The following is an 18,740-nucleotide window of genomic DNA, read 5'->3' on the forward strand; positions in this document are numbered from 1 at the left end:
AGATTTGAAAAGTACATACCCTACATGCATTCCATTCACTATAAAGCCAATGATTTTGATACTACTGATACTATACTATTGAATACATATATTCTATATAATACTATGCTACTGATTAGAAATTCAAGAGGTTGCATGCTAATGGTATGAATAGATTTAATGTTATTTACAGAAATGGTTAATGGATATCAGGAAAGGGAAGCATTTGTACACCTAAACAACATACAGCAGGCGTACTGGTGAGCAGTTGTATAAGAGAATAACGTTTTAACTTCACCTATACATGTTATAAAAAATGATCTAAACCAAATAATGCTACAGTTCTGATGGATCTTAGCCCATCGAATGACTGCTGATAATTCCGAAGGCCTGCAGATTACGAAGTGACGCGCGTGATCAGCACGACGATTCCTGTCGGCTGTCATTCTTGTCTTTCTAGACTGGAGCCACTATCTCACTGTGAGAGAACTCCTTAATAGTTCTCATATAGACGGAGAGGACCTCGAACCAGCCCTTAGTTCAAAGTAAAACTCCTGACCCCGCTGGAAATCGAATCCAGAGTTTCCATGTGAGTCAGACAAGCTACCCCTAGACCGCAGGACCGGCCATACATGTTACAGGCTTAGGAAATGCAGCTGCGCTCGACGTACATACGGACTAACGTCGAACCAACCCACAGGGCCAAAGTACCAGTTACACATCAGTAGCAACCATGGCAACGTCTGTATAGGAATTTAAAAAAAAGAGGAAGTACATTTTTCACATTTGTACAAGTGGTCCTTACCCCGGGCAGCGAACGCTCATATGCGCCTCTTCACAATCCGATGATCCGCGATCCATGTCGGACTCTTCGGCATTGTTGACAAGATGGCTCGATCTCTGGAAAAAGGAGAGAATCACTCGGATTAATTCTGAGAATTTTAATATTGATATACAGGCTGTAACTATAAGGAACGACGAAACTTTCAAGACACATACCCCAGACGTTCATGTCCAACCCTTGTCTTGTTTCTCTACGGGGTCGGATATGAAGTGAGATGATTCTTTGTATCGATTTTTTACGACCGGATGCCCTTCCTGTCTCACCAGAGGAGTTAATGCTATGAAGAGTACGACGTGATATATGATACCGTAGTAGAAAAGTACAAGGTGAACCAATGCCGGCAAATAGCCTACTCCTGTCGAATAGCACCAAAGGGTCTGCTCAAGACTTAACGTCTCCACTCGACGGAAGAATCACCATGAACAGCGTAATATGCTCTCACTCCATATCAAGACTGCTGAGAGGTTTGGAATTGTGTTCAAGCTCTTGGTACGCAAACTAGCAATCAGAAATTGTATGCGTCCACCTCTCCAAACGTGCCAAAGGAATTAACCATGCGCAGTTAAAATCCCCAGCCTGGCCGGGAACTGAACCCCGAGCTCTATGAGCCGAAAGTTTGAAATCTGAAATGTATTTATTTTAAAGTTAATTGCAAGTAAGATGTTCCTTTGACTGTAACTAACTGACATTAAAACTTACATTAGCGAATTCGTAGATATAACATGATCTAACAACTAAGACGAAAATGCGTAAAAGAACGTAATCTCTTCCTCATACGAGCCAAGTTTTCGATGCAACAGACATAAATAAAACTTTTTTGAAAGTTTCTTGCAACTTAGCCACTCATGTTCGGAAATTGAGCGTCATGAAATATGTTCTCGGGTCCATGGCAATAAGCATGGACATGGACATGGGCACTGTCACACACTAACACTTTCAGCCGTGTAGACACAGCCTACCCCATGTCTTTAACAAAATCTTTTTCCTAGTTATAGTGTATCTCGAGACCTTTACTTTTAAGGAGAGAGTATTGAAACCTTTAATTTAAGCCCTCACTCGTTGCTTGACGTTTTGACTTTCGATGTTATAGCTATTCAAAGTTCCGAACAAGCGACATTCGTATGTAGTCTAATTTTTTGTCATATTTGTTTGTTTGTCCAACCCTTGTCCCGTTTCCCTACGGGGTCGGGTATGAGGTGAGATGAATCTTTCGTGGCGGATTTTTATGACTGGATGCCCTTCCTGACATCAACCTCATCATGAGATGAAATGAATGACGTGATATATGATAGTAGGGAGAGGGTAAAACCCGGTGCTGGCACATAGCCTACTCCTGTCGAATAGCACCGATGGGTCTGCTCAAGGCTTAACGTCCCGATCCGACGGACGAATCACCATCAACAGCGTCATATGCCCTCACTCCATATGAACACTGCGGAAAAGTATGGAATTTAATCCAGGCTTTTGTCACGCATTCTAGTGATTAGGAATTGTATACCACCACCTCCCCTACCCTTCCGGCCAGCATTCTGATGGTGAACAATTTTTCGACCAACGGGACTCGAACCGACTAACCTCGGTGTCAGACCGTTTAGACTTCAGTGCCTTAACGATCATGGCCACCAGGCGAGCGTTTTTTATGCCATATCTACAAACATTAACTTAGACAAAATATTTTAATTAAGAACACGGCCACTTTCTTCCCACATTGCTATCCCATCGTCGTCATAAGACCTATCTGCGTCGCTGCAACGTAAAATAACGTGTAAAAAAGTTTTCATTTTATAAAATTGCGGCACTCTTACTGTGTAGAATGCTGTTTGTCCCGTTGGGAGCGTGTGCAAACGAAGGGTTTGAATTTACCCTGTTTTCATAACATTGCTGGAGTCGATCTGGGCGCCTATGGGTGCATGTTTTAAATAACGTTAACACGTCATTAATAACAAAATATAATAAAATAATTAATGGCTTTATTCATGTGTATTATTATTATTATTATTATTATTATTATTATTATTATTATTATTATTAAATGGTTACACGAGTGAAGTACGGATATTCGTACCATGAACACGCTACCGGACTTTAAATTCCTTTTTGTTAACAGTAACGCAAGATTAGCAAGAAACGGATGGGATGAAAAACATGTGGTAGTGAGCGCTTGCACACCTCCTCTTACTGCACGAACTCAGTAACAGAGCAGATAAACAAGTTTAAGTTACTTGTTGAAATTAATTCTAGCTCCTAATTGTACCTATGAAGTACAGAGGTTCTATAGCTCTTGACTAGTGATGAACGTAATCTCGCCACAACAGAACTATGATATTTGATCTTCAGTCATTCTCAAGTGATAAACTGTTGACTTCTGCTGTTGAAAGTTGGCCTTCATTCTTGAAAACAGAAGATGCCAGACTTCATTGTTTCACAAATTACATAATTGTATATGAATTTTAAGGCAGAACCTCAATAACACCCCACTCCTTCCTGTCTTTACCACATTCCACGATATACAACTTCTGTTAGTCACAAAACAGTAAGCATGTAATGAAAACAACAATAAATCTTCGCTTCCAGTGTACGCGAATAATATTTATGTCACCCAACTGAGCTTTATTTCATTATGACTGTAATAATAATAATAATAATAATAATAATAATAATAATAATAATAATAATAATAATAATAATAATAATAATCATGACCATCCAGGAGTGAGCAATTGCTTTAAATCAAATTTAATTTACAATCATAATTGCACAACGCAACAGCCTCCGTTAGTCATCTGTCAGTCATTAATCGTTGCTCCAGAGGAGTGCGACAGGCTTCGGCAGCCGGCGCAATTCCTATCCTCGCCGGTAGATGGGGGTTTCATTCATTCCATTCCTGACCCTGTCGAATGACTGGAAACAGGTTGGGGATTTTTCAATGGCACAACGGAAGCAAACTATTACCCACGTGGTAACTCTTTTTTTTTGTTTTTGTTTTTTGTTTGCATTTTGGCATTTGGTCCGTAAGACCATGCTGCCAGCTCTGTACATTTAGAAAACAGGAAAGTCAAAGAGCAACATCTTTACAACATGGGACCGTTAATGGCATTGCGACTAATTGGTGATGGAAAGCCACGGTACAGGAACTTTGGTTGGATGAGAACAGTTTAACTACAGACTACAGAACAAACGTATCACAATGTTAAATTGGCTTCACTTAAAAATTTGGCTATTGCTTGATATATACGGATGTCATAGCTGCTGAACAACGACGAAACGGAAGTGGGAAGTGGAACTTTCAGTTGTATAAGCGTTTGATATAAATTGGTCACTTGTGGTTTGTATCTAGTGCATCCTAAAATTGTATGGTTGAGGTCTGCTTCTTGATTGGGGTCAGAGGGACAATTTGGGGAGTCTATGACTTTGAGTCTGAACAGATGACTGGGGTAAGATGCATGTCCAAGTCGCATTCTGATAATTGATGTCATATGGCGGCGAGTTAGAGATAGTAGACTGAACCATGGTCTCTGTGGGATGTGTCTCTGGATAGCGGCGTAATGCTTGCCTTTGATGCGTTGAGTTGTTGCCCAGTAATTTGACCATTCTTTGTAAGCCTGTTCCTTGATGTGGCTTTGGAAGTCCGTGTATGGTAGGCGTAGTGCTTGGAACTGGCCTTCTGTAATGCTCTGCTTTGCCAGTTGGTCTACGGTTTCATTGTGTATAATTCCAGTGTGACCTTTGATCCACATAAGATGAACTTCTTTTCCGTTTTCCTTAGCTTGGTATATGCAACTTAGGATGTCCATGATGTATTTATTCGAACGCGTGTTCCTGCATGGGTGTTCTAGTTTTTGAAGTGCACTCTTGGAGTCCGTGAGAATTAATATACTGCTGAAGTGCTGGACGCCGTACGTGATGGCTGATTTAATGGCAAGTATTTCAGCTGTGAATATTGAAGCTTCGTGGGGAAGGGAGGACATTTTGCTAGTGTTGAGTGCAGGGCAGTAGTACGCATATCCGACTGCTTCATTGGTCTTAGACCCATCTGTGTATATTTGAGTATAACTGCCCCAATATGCATTGATAAAATTTGTTACTTTTTCGTTGATATTGGTATTGCAGATTATAAAATCTGGAAGATGAAATGTGGATGGTTGAAATACTGAAAGTTCATACCTCTGCCGAAATACTGGAAGCGCTGTATCTTGAAGAGTAAGGGGTATGATGTGCTGCAATTTCTTGATACTTTTGACCAATAGAGGTATCCGTAGTCTTCTGTTTGTTCTTCTGTCACACAGTGGAAGGAGGCGGCGCAGTTTAGATGTTATAGGGTGGCTAGTTATGGACGAGCGTTGCAGAAGAAAGTTGTTGGCAAGCAGATCTCGTCTTATCTGAAGGGGCATTTCTTTAGCCTCTACCAGTAGTGCGTTAGTAGGACTTGAGTTCATGGCTCCGAGACATATTCTGAGTGCGCGGAACTGCAGGACATCTAGTTTTCGAAGGACATACTGCGGTGCGTTGCCGAAAAAGATGCAGCCATAATCTAGTACAGATCGGATTAACGATCTATATAATAGTAATAGGACAGATGGGTCAGCTCCCCACCATACTCGACATAATGCTCTGATTATGTTTAACGTTCGGTCCACTTTAGTTGCCAGGTACTCGACGTGGGTTCTCCATGTAAGTTTACTATCGAGGTATAAGCCTAGTAGCTTGGCTGAAGTTCGTAAAGGGAAGGAGTATGGCCCAAGATGTACAGATGGTGATATTGAGTGGAATTGCTTTCGAGTGAAGACAATAATAGAGGATTTTGTTGGGGATAAATTAAGACCTGTTTGAAATGTCCAGGCGTGGAGTTTCTTGCAGCGTCGTCTAGCCATAAGCATGTTAACCAAAGAGACTGCGATGATGCGTAGATACATACGTCGTCTGCATACTGAAGAACTTTGACTGTTTGTTTAAACATGTGATCGAGATCTGCAGTGTAGATGGCATACAGTAAAGGACTCAGTATAGCACCCTGAGGGAGTCCTTTTGTTACTAGTCTGGGCCCATACAGGGTGTTATCTTGGGTTCGAATATAGATTGTCCGCCGGAAAAATAAGTTATATATACCTCGCACGTATATTTCGGGAAGACCAAGGTCATGTAGCTTTTCAGAAAGTATTTGTATACTAACGCTGTCATATGCCCCAGATATATCGAGAAATATGGCGGTAAGGTAACCATGGTTTAGAAATGTATGTTCAATGTCCGTAGTCAGAATGCTAAGATGGTCGTAAGTAGAACGACTTTTCCGGAACCCATATTGAGATCGAGGCAATAAATTATGAAACTCTAACCACCACTCCAGTCTTAGTTTCAACAGACGTTCAAAAGTTTTAGCTATGCATGAAGATAGAGCGATGGGTCTGTAAGAAGCAGCTTCGTTAGGATCTTTACCTTGTTTTAAAATTGGGACAATAATCTGCTTCGTCCAGTCGTCGGGAAAATTGGTTTCATTCCAAATATATGTGAAAAGTAAGAGCAATATTTCCTTGGCATTGCGAGATAAGTTAGAAAGCATGCAGTAATGTATATGGTCATATCCAGGCGCAGAGTTAGCAGTAGTTTTTAAAACTTGTTCTAATTCATGTAGCGTGAAAGGTGATGTTAGAATATCTTGCGTAGGACGGAAAAGTTCGAACGGTGGACGTTGTTTTGGAGGAAATGAGGTCGTAGGTGGAGCAATAAGATCTGAAAACTCTTCTGCCCAACATTTAAGTGCTTTAGGGGTTGGCGTTTTGTTCTTCATTTTGTTAACCGTCGACCATATTTGCGATAGGGGTGTATCCTTGGTCAGTTTTTCACAATAAGATCGCCAGCTATTCTTCTTTACCCTTTTCAGAAAGCGTTTGACTGCTGCATCTATATTCTTGTAATTGAGGAAATTTTCCATTGTAGTTGCTCGCTTTAACTTGCTGAGGGCCTGATTTCTCTTAGCTATCTGTCGACTGCATTCGGAATTCCACCATGGAGCAGGGAATCTTTTGGAGATGTTGGTTTGTTTTCGTTCAGGAATGGATATGGCGGCAGCGAAATTAATGGTGTGTACGAAGGCGTTGTATTTATCAAGCGTGGTTTTTTGATGTAACACAGAGTGTATATTTGCGTCTATCACCCTTCTGTATTTGACCCAGTCAGCGTTTTGAACATTCCATTTAATAGTGGGTTTGATCGGTGAAGGACGAAATGGTAAAACAGGCGAAATGATGATAGCATAATGATTAGAACCCATTGGATACGGCAAGATTTTCCAATGAAAATCAGATGAGATATTAGAAGAACAAATGGTTAGGTCGACAGCGGAGAGACGTTGTCCCGGTACTGGTAACAGGGTAGCCGATCCATCGTTTAACACAAATAAATTGAACTCATCCACTATTTGTAAGACAGCATTACCATATGTGTCATTTATCTCGCAACCCCATGTTGTGCTATGTGCGTTATAATCACCACAAAAGAGAAAAGGTGGCTCTATCTGTTGCGTAAGCCGATACCATTCTTGAAGTTGAATTTTTGTTCGTGGTGGGCTATATAATGAGACCAATGAAATATCTTGGTTGTTAATGTGAACTCTTGCGGCAACGGCCTGAAAACTTGCAATCTGCGAGTGATCAATAACTGCTTCTACGTATGGAATTGTATTCTTTATTAATATTGCTACCCCTCCATATCCGTCTTCTCGGTCCTGTCGGATGACATGATAGCCAGGAATTGTTAGATTAGAATCGTTCTTAAGCCAGGTTTCACTCAAGGTGGCGAAATCAATATCTTCAGTGTATAAAACTCTTCGTAAGGTCTCTTTATTCGCAAGTACGGAACGTGCGTTCCATTGGAGTATTTTATTCATTACCTGAAGTAAATATACTTGCGATCATGTTATGTATTATAGCCGGATTAAAGGCATCGGGCGTTGTAGATTGAGCTTGAGTAAGGAGGAGCATGATAAGGTTAAATATCTTTCCGATCAAATGCTCATAATTTTTGGAGGTGGTTGTCATGATGTTATGTGGTTGGGGGGGATAGGGGTTGTGGGAAATTGGTGTTACAGGCAAATGTGGGGGAATATACTGACGTTGTTGTATCGATGGATAATTTGGTTGCGGTGTAGATGGGGGAGGAAGTCTCTGGGGCCGTTGCAATTGCTGTGGTATGCGAGGATGCACTCTCATCGGCGTTTGTTGTCTTTGAGGAGGCATTATTTGTTGTTGATGGTGCTGTGAGGTTAACGACGTGTTGGTCAAGTTGTTTACTTGCTGAGAAACCTGTTCTGGATGCCGAGGCTGCATGTTAGCCGGCGGGATATCCGTGCGTGGTAGCTGTGGCTGAAAGTCCGCTGGAGACGGAACCGCTGATTGTGAGAGAGGAGGGAATTATTCCCTGCTTTGCCAATTGAAAGACGGGGCCAGTACAGCAGTAGAATAATTTCTGTTATGGTACATTTTGATTGCTACTTCTTGAGATACATTATTCTGAGCCATAAGGTATTTAATTTCGGACCATTTCTTATACTCGGGACACTCCCTATCCGTGGCTAAGTGTGGACCGTGGCAATACATGCATGATGGTGGTGCAGTGTCAGTACAAGTTCTTACGTCATGGGGTCCCGCACACCTACTGCAGCGTTGCTGTCCTCTGCATTGAGATAATGAATGGTTATATCTTAAACATCGGTGACATTGCATCACTGGAAAGATGTAAGGTTGAACTTCGCACCGTGTTCCTAGGATATAAATATGTTGAGGTAGGTGTTGGGCACGAAATGTTATGAGGCAGACTGGAATAGGTCGCGTGTCTCCATTGGGAAGCTTCTTTGTAAATCGTTTCACTTGGGAAATGGGAATAGCACTCTGAATTTCCTTTAGAATTTCATCTTCACTAAATGTCGTGTCTACATTTCTGATAATCCCGAGCCTGTGCACAACACTGCTGGGAATATAGACATCAAGGTGTTTTTCCTTCAAAAAGTTTGATTCAACTAGCTTGTTTGCTGCTATTCCGGATAAGGCCTCGATACGAAGTCTATTCTTACCAGAAGGTTTAATGTCCAGAACTTGTTGACGGGGAATTATATTTCCACTAAAGATCAATCGTCCTATTGACATCGGATGTAAGTTCCCTATATTATCCTTGGTCCCTTCAACAACAACAAGGAACGGTCCGTTATCAGTATTATTGTACCTATTATTTTGACTGAGACGGGATGACGACGGTGTACCCCTAGTAGAAGATGATGGGGCAACTAATGGTGTATTAACAGAAAGGTGGTTTGATGCATTTGTGTCATTAGTTGTGTCGGAAGAGGCATTTTCATTCTCAGTATCCATGTCTATTAACTGTTCCGTATGTAAGTTGGGATCGGCACGAAAACGCTTAGTTTTAGGGTCTAAATTGCACTTCATATTAGAACTATTATGACTATGTGTACCTGTACTTCATCCTCGTTCTGTTGATAAGGTGCCCGTGCTGACGTTGCTCTCTTCATGATGTCGAGTACGTAAAGTGTGATGTTGCTCCACTGGGAGGGCTGGTTGCTGTTGATCTTGAAGACTTGATTGGAAATCAAGAGTATTTATTCGTAAAGGTGTTGTAGCTGGATCTGCATAACAAGTCTGTAGGGCAGAATTAATGATCTGCCCCGTATCGGGCGGATCATTCATAGTCCAGTTGATAATGTTAGCTGCAGTTCAAGAGCGATAAATATCCTACACGAACACTGAAAGCTGTACGACGGGAATACCAGGCTATGGATGAGTCACACGTAGCGAGCACGAAAGCGACTGCACTCCACCAAGGTTGCGAGCGTACTGACGTGGTAACTCTATGCAGGGATCCACCGTCACCAGTCACGAAAACTCAGACCCAAATCTAACCAGGAAAGTATCAGGTAAGTCAGGTCGAAACCTATCATGATTTTTTTTGACACAATCATTGTACTGTAATAGGATAGCGTGCAGAGAATCGGCCTCCAGTCTGAACTGCAAGGTTCTCGCTCTTGATATATGTGCTGCGGGTCAGTACTTCTCTCAAAATCTATATAATATATAGAATGAGACTTTTGTCTGTACATTGTTCATAATTAAAAAAAAATAATGGTATTTCTGTATCGGTCGTGTCCGCAGCTAAAGGAAATGCACTTTTTAACTCCCTGATTTCTCTACCTTGCTGTATGTACGCTATATACGACCACGGCTGAAGAGAATTTAATGAAATACGGTATGTAAATTCGGAGAATAAGGCACAAAAATATGAGCTATAAATAATTTTATTCACGCTGCATGAAATGATAGTTTTAGGGGAAGGCTTAAAATTTAATTCTCAAAAACGTATGTTATTAGTGGTCCCATCGATAAATACTACATAAGCCTGCCTGGTGGCCATGATAGTTCTGTCTGTCACCGTGGTTAGCTGGTTCGAGTCCCGTTGGTCAAAAAATGTCACCATCAGAATGTTGGCTGATAGGGTAAGAGAGATGGAAGTATACAATTTCTAATCAGTAGATTGAGTGCCAAAAGCCTGTGTTAAGTTCCAAACCTTTCCGCAGTGCTCATATGGACTGAAGGCATATGACACTGGTGATGGTGATTCTTCTGTCGGATGGAGACGTAAAGCCGTAAGCAGACCCCTTGGGGTACTATTCGACAGGAGTAGGCTATGTGCCGGCACGGGGTTTCAGCCTCTGCCTTTCTGCTATCATATTTCACGTCATTCATTTCATCTCATCCCATTAACTCCTCTGATGAGACTGACGTCAGGAAGGGCATCCAGTCGTAAAACTCGCTACGAAGATTCATCTCACTTCATACCCGACCCCGCAGAGGAACCAAACAAGGGGTTGGACATACATACATTGACAAATACTACATAACTAAAATTATATAGAAACACATTTCCGATTATTTATATCTTATACTTTTCTTTAACGTACCTGCTACGATAACAGAGATATTAATGAATTTCAATTTTTGTTACTTAGTCCATATCAACGCCGGCCCACTAGAACATGGGTGAACAGATTTTAATGAAAATCGGTATGTTAAGTCGGGGAAAAGGCGCTACAGTCTATACCTCTAATATCTAAAGTTGAATTCTGATATTTCTTAGAGGGAGGCCCGTTTACTGCCTGCCGGGGCGGAATAAAGGGAGTGGGGATATGGTTGCCATGTAAACGAGGGAGGGGCGACTGCGGTTGCCATGGAGATAAAATCTTCTGGCCAGCTCGTCTTGCTTGGAGTTGCCAAACCTCTCACTTCTGAGTTAGATCTTGTCGCAAGCAAGTTCGGTGTGAGTGGCATTCTGTTTCTGTTTTGTGGCCGTTAGTAAGTATCTAACGGTATTTTAAATACTAATTCCGTACAATAATTGTATTTCAATATATATTTCGAGTACGATGAATACCCCTCGAGGGAGAGGGAGGCCCAGGACTCGTCCACCTCGTGAAAAAAAAAAAAAAAATTGCGCCGGCCGTGGTGTGACAATTCATCACCAGGGAGGAGAAATAGTTTTACGTCTTATATTTATGCCAATAAGGTGTGCAGAGACAAAGGGCATGTTGAAGGATACCGCCCCTGTTAAGGAATAATAATGGTATTGATTTTACGTTCTGTAGCACTCTCAAATACCACCGGACTGAGCCAAGATTGAACCTGTTAAGTTGGGATCAGAAGGCCAGCTCTCTACTGTCTGAGCTTCTCAGCCCGGTCCCTGTTAAAGATAAACGAACATGAGACCATGTCAGTCACAGTCTGGCCAGGTAGTCTACAACGGATCATAGCGGTCAGAATGAGCGAGGGAACAAGAGAACCGGATAAAAATGTAGAAATATTAAAGAACTTCTGGAAAACCTTTGATCAAGAATGCCCGCAGATGAAAACAACGTTAAAGGTTCCCGAACATTGATTTAGAGTAATTTCAGATGGACCATGTGGCTATTACAAAGATAAACCAAAAGGAGATCCTGAATGTAGAAATCAAGAAGGATATCTACTCTGATCACAACCTATATCTAATCAAAGTGAAATTTCAACCTGACAGACCCAAATGTAGATCACGGTGAAACCAACGAATATACCCAAAAATTCTGGAGCAAAATTCAAGTTCTTTATTGGCCAATATCTCAGAGAGAAATACTACTAATTGGTCAGAATTTAAATATGAACTTGTAAAAGTAGCCAAGTGAACTAACGTGCCAGCGTGGAAACATAAGCCTGTGATAAGGCGTTAGAACTCAGCGTGAAAGTATAGCAAGACTGAAATTCGCAGAAACACACTGAAAAATGACATGCCTCCTTTAAAACCTAGAAGGAGATATCAAAGGTTATACGATTCCAAACACGTCACCATGGTCAGATCAGACTGACATAAAAACAATAATAGGAACTTTAACAGAACCTTAAGGAAGAACTGATGAGTTTTGGGGCACTCAATTTCTATTTTAAACGACCGGATGGGACTTTAGAAACAAGTAATGAAGAAAAATGCGAACTTTTGGCACATCATTTCAAAGACCTTCTAAATTGCGAACCACCTTCTGACCAACTCACTTTTCAAACATCAGAACCAAATTCAGATTTAGAACCTCAAGCAATAGGTGAAGTTAAACAAATAATACACGAGTTTAAAAGATATACAGGGAAAGATGGTAAAATTATCGAAATGTAGAAACTAGGTGGTAGAGATCTCGCTCAGAAAAATCTATAAAATTCTTGTAGATATCTGGATCAATGAAACAATTCCTGATGACTGAAGGTGTGCAGTAATTACATAAGAAAGGGGATAAAACTGACATACATAACTACAAGTGTTTCCCTAATAACAGTCACCTATAAAATTCTTTCAAAACTCCTACTGAAGAGACTTGAAGTTCGACTGATCATGGGTTTGGAGAATACCAGGCAGGGTTCACGTAAGACAGGTCGTGCGCAGAACAGATTCCTAACCTTAAGACCATCCTACAAATTCGTAAAAGCTGACAAACGATGATTAGTTTTGTGGACATCAAAACGGCATATGACTCGATAGACAGACCAACACTTTTCCGTGTACTGGAATAATTCAAAGTAGAGAGAAAAACAAGAGAATTATTCATGCAAACACTAACTGGCACCACTTCAAAGGTTAAATTCTTAGGGAAATTGTTTGAACCATTTGATGTTAAAACAGGCGTCCAACAAGGAGATGGGTTGTTTCCTTTATTGTTTAATATTCTTTTGGAAAAAGTTATTTGGACTTGAGAAAAGGAAGTTAAAGGAATAACCCTTGGCAGACTACGTGAAAAAATTAATTTACAGTGTTTGGCCTTTGCTGAATGTTTAGCAGTGCTGTGTAATAACACATAGGAAGCGATTGCACCCATTGAACAAATCCATAAAATTGCATTCAGAACAGGATTCCAGATCTCATATCAGAGCACCCACTAAGTTTAAACTTACATGGAAGGACCTCTTCGGTACGTAGATGGACAACCAATGAAAGCCCAGTATGGCAAAATACCCCAAGGGAGAAGCCATCCAACCTCCAGGAATGAATCGTGAAGCAAACTACAAATAGCGTATAAACTCACTCGGAACAGATATAATAAACAACCCACATCCCTAAATTCAAAATTAAGTAATTACAACTCTGTAATTAAGCCTAAAGCACTATATGCATCTGAAACACTGATCATTGGTGGCAGACCATTGATTAATTATGTAGAAAAACAAAAATCTTAAAGAACATTTTTGGACCAGTAGATGTACAGGTGATAAGGAAATCTCATGCCCTACACCAACACTCAGAGACAATCTCAGGCACATTTCGGACCTATTCTCAGAATGAGTAATCAGAGATTAATCAAAATAATTCTGAACTTTGCCCTATCAATGAAAGTAAGAAAAAGTAGAAAAGAAAATGGTGCTCGAAGTTGGAAAAGAACTTCAGGTAATAGCATCACAGATGACATTGTATTAGGCATATCTAATTTTAGAATATTAGTTGACAATCGCCACTTTTAAAACCATCCAAGTACTACCACCAACAAAACCTTGGCAGAATATCCCAAGAAAAGTCACAGCGAGAAGATGAAGGGATTTAGGGAGAGAAATAAAGGCAACGGCATCAGCTAAGTTAAATCGCTGCCTTTATGGAGCAGAAACCTTGACGAGGATGGCTGACCCAGTCCTTGAAAAAAGAGAAAGAAGATTCTTGCGAAAAATCTTAGGCCCTAGAAAGTCGACGAGTGACCCAAACACATTCCGGTTAAGATCGAATTTGGAGCTCTACAAGACAGTAGAAAGAATCACGACTGTGGTGAGAAAAAGGAGACTGACGTTTCATGGACATATCAAAAGAATGAACCCTGAGAGATTGGCCAACAGGATACTTCTTCTGCAGGAAAGGTGGAAAAAACAACCGGGATGGCTTACACACGTGCACAATGACTTGGCAGAAATAGGTATCAAGGAGGAGGATATAAAAGAAAGGACATCATTTAGGAAGAAGGTTGCGAGATTGAGGGATGCGTCTGAAGAGCAACATGCGAAGCCACGGAACATCTCGGTGGAAGAACGAGCAAGAAGAAGTCAAAGACTCAAGAATCTTTGGCGAGAGTGTAAAGAGAAGGGTATCAGTCTGCGTGACAGAAGGAAGATTGTGTAAACGTGGCCCACAGGTGGCCGTATCGATTAATAATAATAATAATAATAATAATAATAATAATAATAATAATAATAATAATAATAATAATAATAATAAATCTTGTTAACTCCTAGTGTGGTGCTAACTGACCTCAAATGTTACTTACAGGTTATGTTTATTGTTTATACTGCGTCAAATCCAAGAGTACTTAACAAAGGTTAACTCCTCTGAAAACGAAAAGCACTCATCAAAGGTAAACTTTCGCAATAAATAGCAGAAGACATAACTTGTTTATTTAGGGCGTTCTCCCACTCTTTTAATGCACACGAAACTTTCCTGACAAAAAATGAATTAGAGTTTGTGTATCACTTGAGTTGAGTTGACTGAAACATGTGCAGGTGGCCTATAAACAAATGGTGCAGAAACGAGAGAAAATAGTGCGGGAGAGATGTGCAAGGGAACGGAGCTGAAAAACAAAACTTGTTTACACCATTCTAATTGCGAACAGTTTTACTTGTCGACGAATTGTCAGAATTCTTCAAATGTTCACGAATCACCGACGTTTATAAAGGAAAAACACGCTGTTTCTAAATAATAATAATAATAATAATAATAATAATAATAATAACAACATGCACCATTATTGATTTTTTCATGACTTGGAAATGTACCACTCCATGGGTAACTGTAGCGAAGGAGAAGTAAGTTCAGTACCTGGGTAGGCAAGGTAAAAGTTCTTGCGGAACGAAGAACTGATGCAAAGGGGTCTGAAGGCCGAAGAACCACATTCTCTGCGAATAAAGAAATCCAGGAAGACTGAAGAGTGTTAACCGAAGCTCTGAGTGCCCAAAACTGTATGAAAAATAAAAAAACAATATTTACAAAATTTAATGTACATTTGATTGTTACAGATCTTATGAGGTGTCGAGTATCGGAATTAGGCTCCGTAGGAGTTATTGAACATATTAGAAGTCAACGACAAGGGGAAGTCGAATTTAGGTAACTTATAATGCCTTAGATTTCATCCAGAATCGAACTACTTGGGATAGAGGGATGAAGACTATCAGACTATGCAACAAACGTCGGCGTTATGTAAACTGTGGAATTGCTAAATCCTTGTAAAAGTTACAGGAGCACAACGTCTGATGTTGCTCTCCAGTGTGGTTTAAGAGATGCTGGTTAGAGTTTCTTTTCCCCACAATATTTGTTGTTATACTTATTAAATGTTCGTAAGCATTATAATTATCTTTTAACTCAAGTTTGATTCCGTTAATAAAAGCGGATAAAGATGATAGTTTACAGAATAATGATAGAGACTGTGGTAATGAACGGAGAAGAACATTACTGCCTGATGAGAAAAAATGAGGACTTGTTAAATAGATGGGAAAGGAAAGGGTTCAGAAATATATTTGGAGAAGTTCAGAAAAAAGTTAGGAATGGCGGTCAGAAGAAATAAAAACATATACTATATTAATGCAGACCTCATGATATAAAGTAAGAACAGTTCAACTGGTTAGGGCACATTGAAAAAAATGGTGTCAAATTTCATATATTTCATAAATATGTTCTTGAATAAATGAAACTCAACTTGATGGCGATTAATTTACATCATTTTACAAAGCTTTTCAATGCTGTGAATTGACGGGGCCAAGATAGATGCTAGGAAACAGCTCCTCCTGCGTACTCATCGTAAATCAAACTCTTTTAAACCCTGTTTTAATAGAGGATAATTCTGTACGCTCACAATGAGTTCAAACAAAATTTCGGAAATGAAACCGGAGACATTTTCAACATCAGCCAGTGCAAAGAAAGAAAGAAAGAAGGAAGGAAGGAAAGGAAGAAAGGCAGAAGAGGAGAAATGATGCAACTTAGGAAATACCCTTGCCTACGTTATAATACAAGGCCTGGAAATAGAGCCCGTAAAACGCTATGGAAGTGGTTACACTGAAGTTCAATGCCGGGCCGCCAGGATCGCTTTCTTGCCCCCCTGTCTACCTGATTCGCGCCTTTAAAAGTGTTCATTAACTGAGTTGGTTGTGAATGTATTATGTATTCGTCTGATGTTAAGCATTCACTATTCCAGTCATGGTTTATTCACGAGAAATTAAAGGTAGTGGTATTTCATTTCATAAGTTTCCAGTGAGTGTTCAATGTTCAAAACATTATACAGAATAAGTATTGCGCATGAGATACGAATCCAAACTGATCGAAGTAGGCCTCTATTCATTAGTTTTGATCCGAGTTACGTCAAAAGAATCGGGCGATCCCAAAATTTGTCAGTGGACTTTTTTGTAAACAATGCTACTGTGACCAGCGATCATTTGAGAGGCATCTTCAAACTCAGAAATCTTAAATTAGGAAACCAACGAGGAAAATAATTTGGCGAAAATTAATGTAGCAAGAGCTAAAAAAAATGTATTTCCCCCCGAAACAGTCTCTGGTTTGAAAAGTATGGAGGTGGTTTGTCCCGAGAGCATTAAATGCAATTTAAAATAAGCCATTTGCTTTATGGAGAATTTTATGAAATTGTTCGATGCGCATGACGTCTGCAACACCTCACATGGTACATATTCCAGGAACGAGAACAAACGAGCATCTTTTAATCGGGCGAGTTGGTCGTACGGTCAGGGGCGCGCGGCTGTTAGCTTGCATCCGGGAGATAGTGGGTTCGAATCCCACTGTCGGCAGCCCTGAAGATGTTTTTCCGTGATTTCCCATTTTGACACCAGGAAAATGCTGGGGCTGTACTTTAATGAAGGCCACGGCCGCTTCCTTCCAACTCCTAGGCTTTTCCTATCCCATCGTCGCCATAATACCTATCTGTGTCGGTGCGACGTAAAGCCACTAGCCAAAAAACCACCTTTTAGTACTGAAGATGAACTCCTCAGTTGGTTAATAAATGATTTCCTGTCATATATTAAGAAACTTCAAATGCATTCAGAGAAAGTAAAAAAGATTCATGAGAGAAATGTAACAGGCATAGATCTCGACTACCCAATCCATTATGGCCTGCGTAAAACAACTCATAAATATACATTTGCATTATGCATTGACGAGGAGCCTATAGAGCTATGACATTGAGCTCTTCTTCAGCTACCTAAGACGCCAAGCGGAATAAAATGACATATGGTTCGTGTAGTAAAAGAAAAAACAGACTGTAAAGGCTGTTTAGAACATATCTCTTCTCGAGCTACTCAAAGTCCAACATTGTGTCTTATTCGTTTTCAAGACCTAGGGGCCCTCAGATACCGAAAATCATCGTCTGTGGTACTTCTGCAGTGAACGACGGAATTTGTCACCTCCGCTACGCAGTACTTGCCCCGAAAAGAGTTACTAAAAGGTGCACGTTGATTTTTCGAAAGACATGTTCAACAGTGAAATTAAGTGTGTAAAGTGTAAAGGCGACAAACCACCTCTTTTTCTACTATGACAATTTCTGAGACCTCTGTTAGACAACATTGCTTTGAGCCACTCAAGTAGACGAGAGAAAGTTTTGAAACTTGATAAGAAGCCCCTCAAAAGGAAAGTTTTGAAACTTCAGTGACATATCCAAGCCAATGCAACACCGCTCTATAAATAAAGTAGTCAATACTCGCAAAAACATTCAGTTCTTTTTATTTAGGATATAATTTACTTATTGACATATACGGCCATGCGAATACAAGGGGGCAAGAATGCGATCCTAGCGGCTGCATGGTGAACTAGGAAGCAACCCGTTTCCTCGAGTGCATTTCAAGGCCTTGTATTATAGCGTAGGCAACGGGAAATACAGTATTAGTTCTGTCTAAAAATGATTCATAATAACGATAGAAAAGCTATTCTCACTCTTTTATGTTTGATCGCAGGAGGCATGTCAAGGTGATCCTCCTCCGATCATCACAGCCTGCTTCTTTGATAATATGTCTCTCAGTCATGGCTATCCATTAATACTTGACATCACAGCCTACACGGTGGCTAGGTAACATCGCGTATCACATTTTTTTTATCGCAGATTGTGACACAGATTTTCAGATGATACTCAGCCGTAAGACAAATCTATGTCGAGATAGAAGAGGAAAGAGAAGAGAGGATGAAAAGGTTAAAGGAAGCGGAACAAGAATTGAAGAATATGGGAGTAAGAAGATTGAGGCAGAAAGCTGAGAATAGAGGAGAATAGGCTATGATCCCCAAGGACGCCATATTCTCCAACGGATTGTGGCACGAAATGTAAAGGTATGTGATGATAATATTGAAAGTAATGACTCAGAGGCAGTATATGATAACAGCG

At 40.3% G+C, this 18,740-nt stretch overlaps 1 protein-coding gene across 1 annotated transcript in view; it reads right to left on the reverse strand.

The window, feature by feature from the left end:
- LOC136867248 (probable G-protein coupled receptor No18) overlaps nucleotides 1–18,740 on the reverse strand; it is a 1,741,601-nt gene that overhangs the window by 13,537 nt on the left and 1,709,324 nt on the right. The window contains exon 11 of the mRNA XM_068227059.1: nucleotides 785–879. Within this exon, the coding sequence (XP_068083160.1) occupies nucleotides 785–879 (95 nt within the window). The remainder of the gene's footprint in view (nucleotides 1–784; nucleotides 880–18,740) is intronic.

The sequence above is a fragment of the Anabrus simplex genome, chromosome 3 (assembly GCF_040414725.1).
Source record: "Anabrus simplex isolate iqAnaSimp1 chromosome 3, ASM4041472v1, whole genome shotgun sequence".
Classification (NCBI taxonomy): Eukaryota; Metazoa; Arthropoda; class Insecta; order Orthoptera; family Tettigoniidae; genus Anabrus; species Anabrus simplex.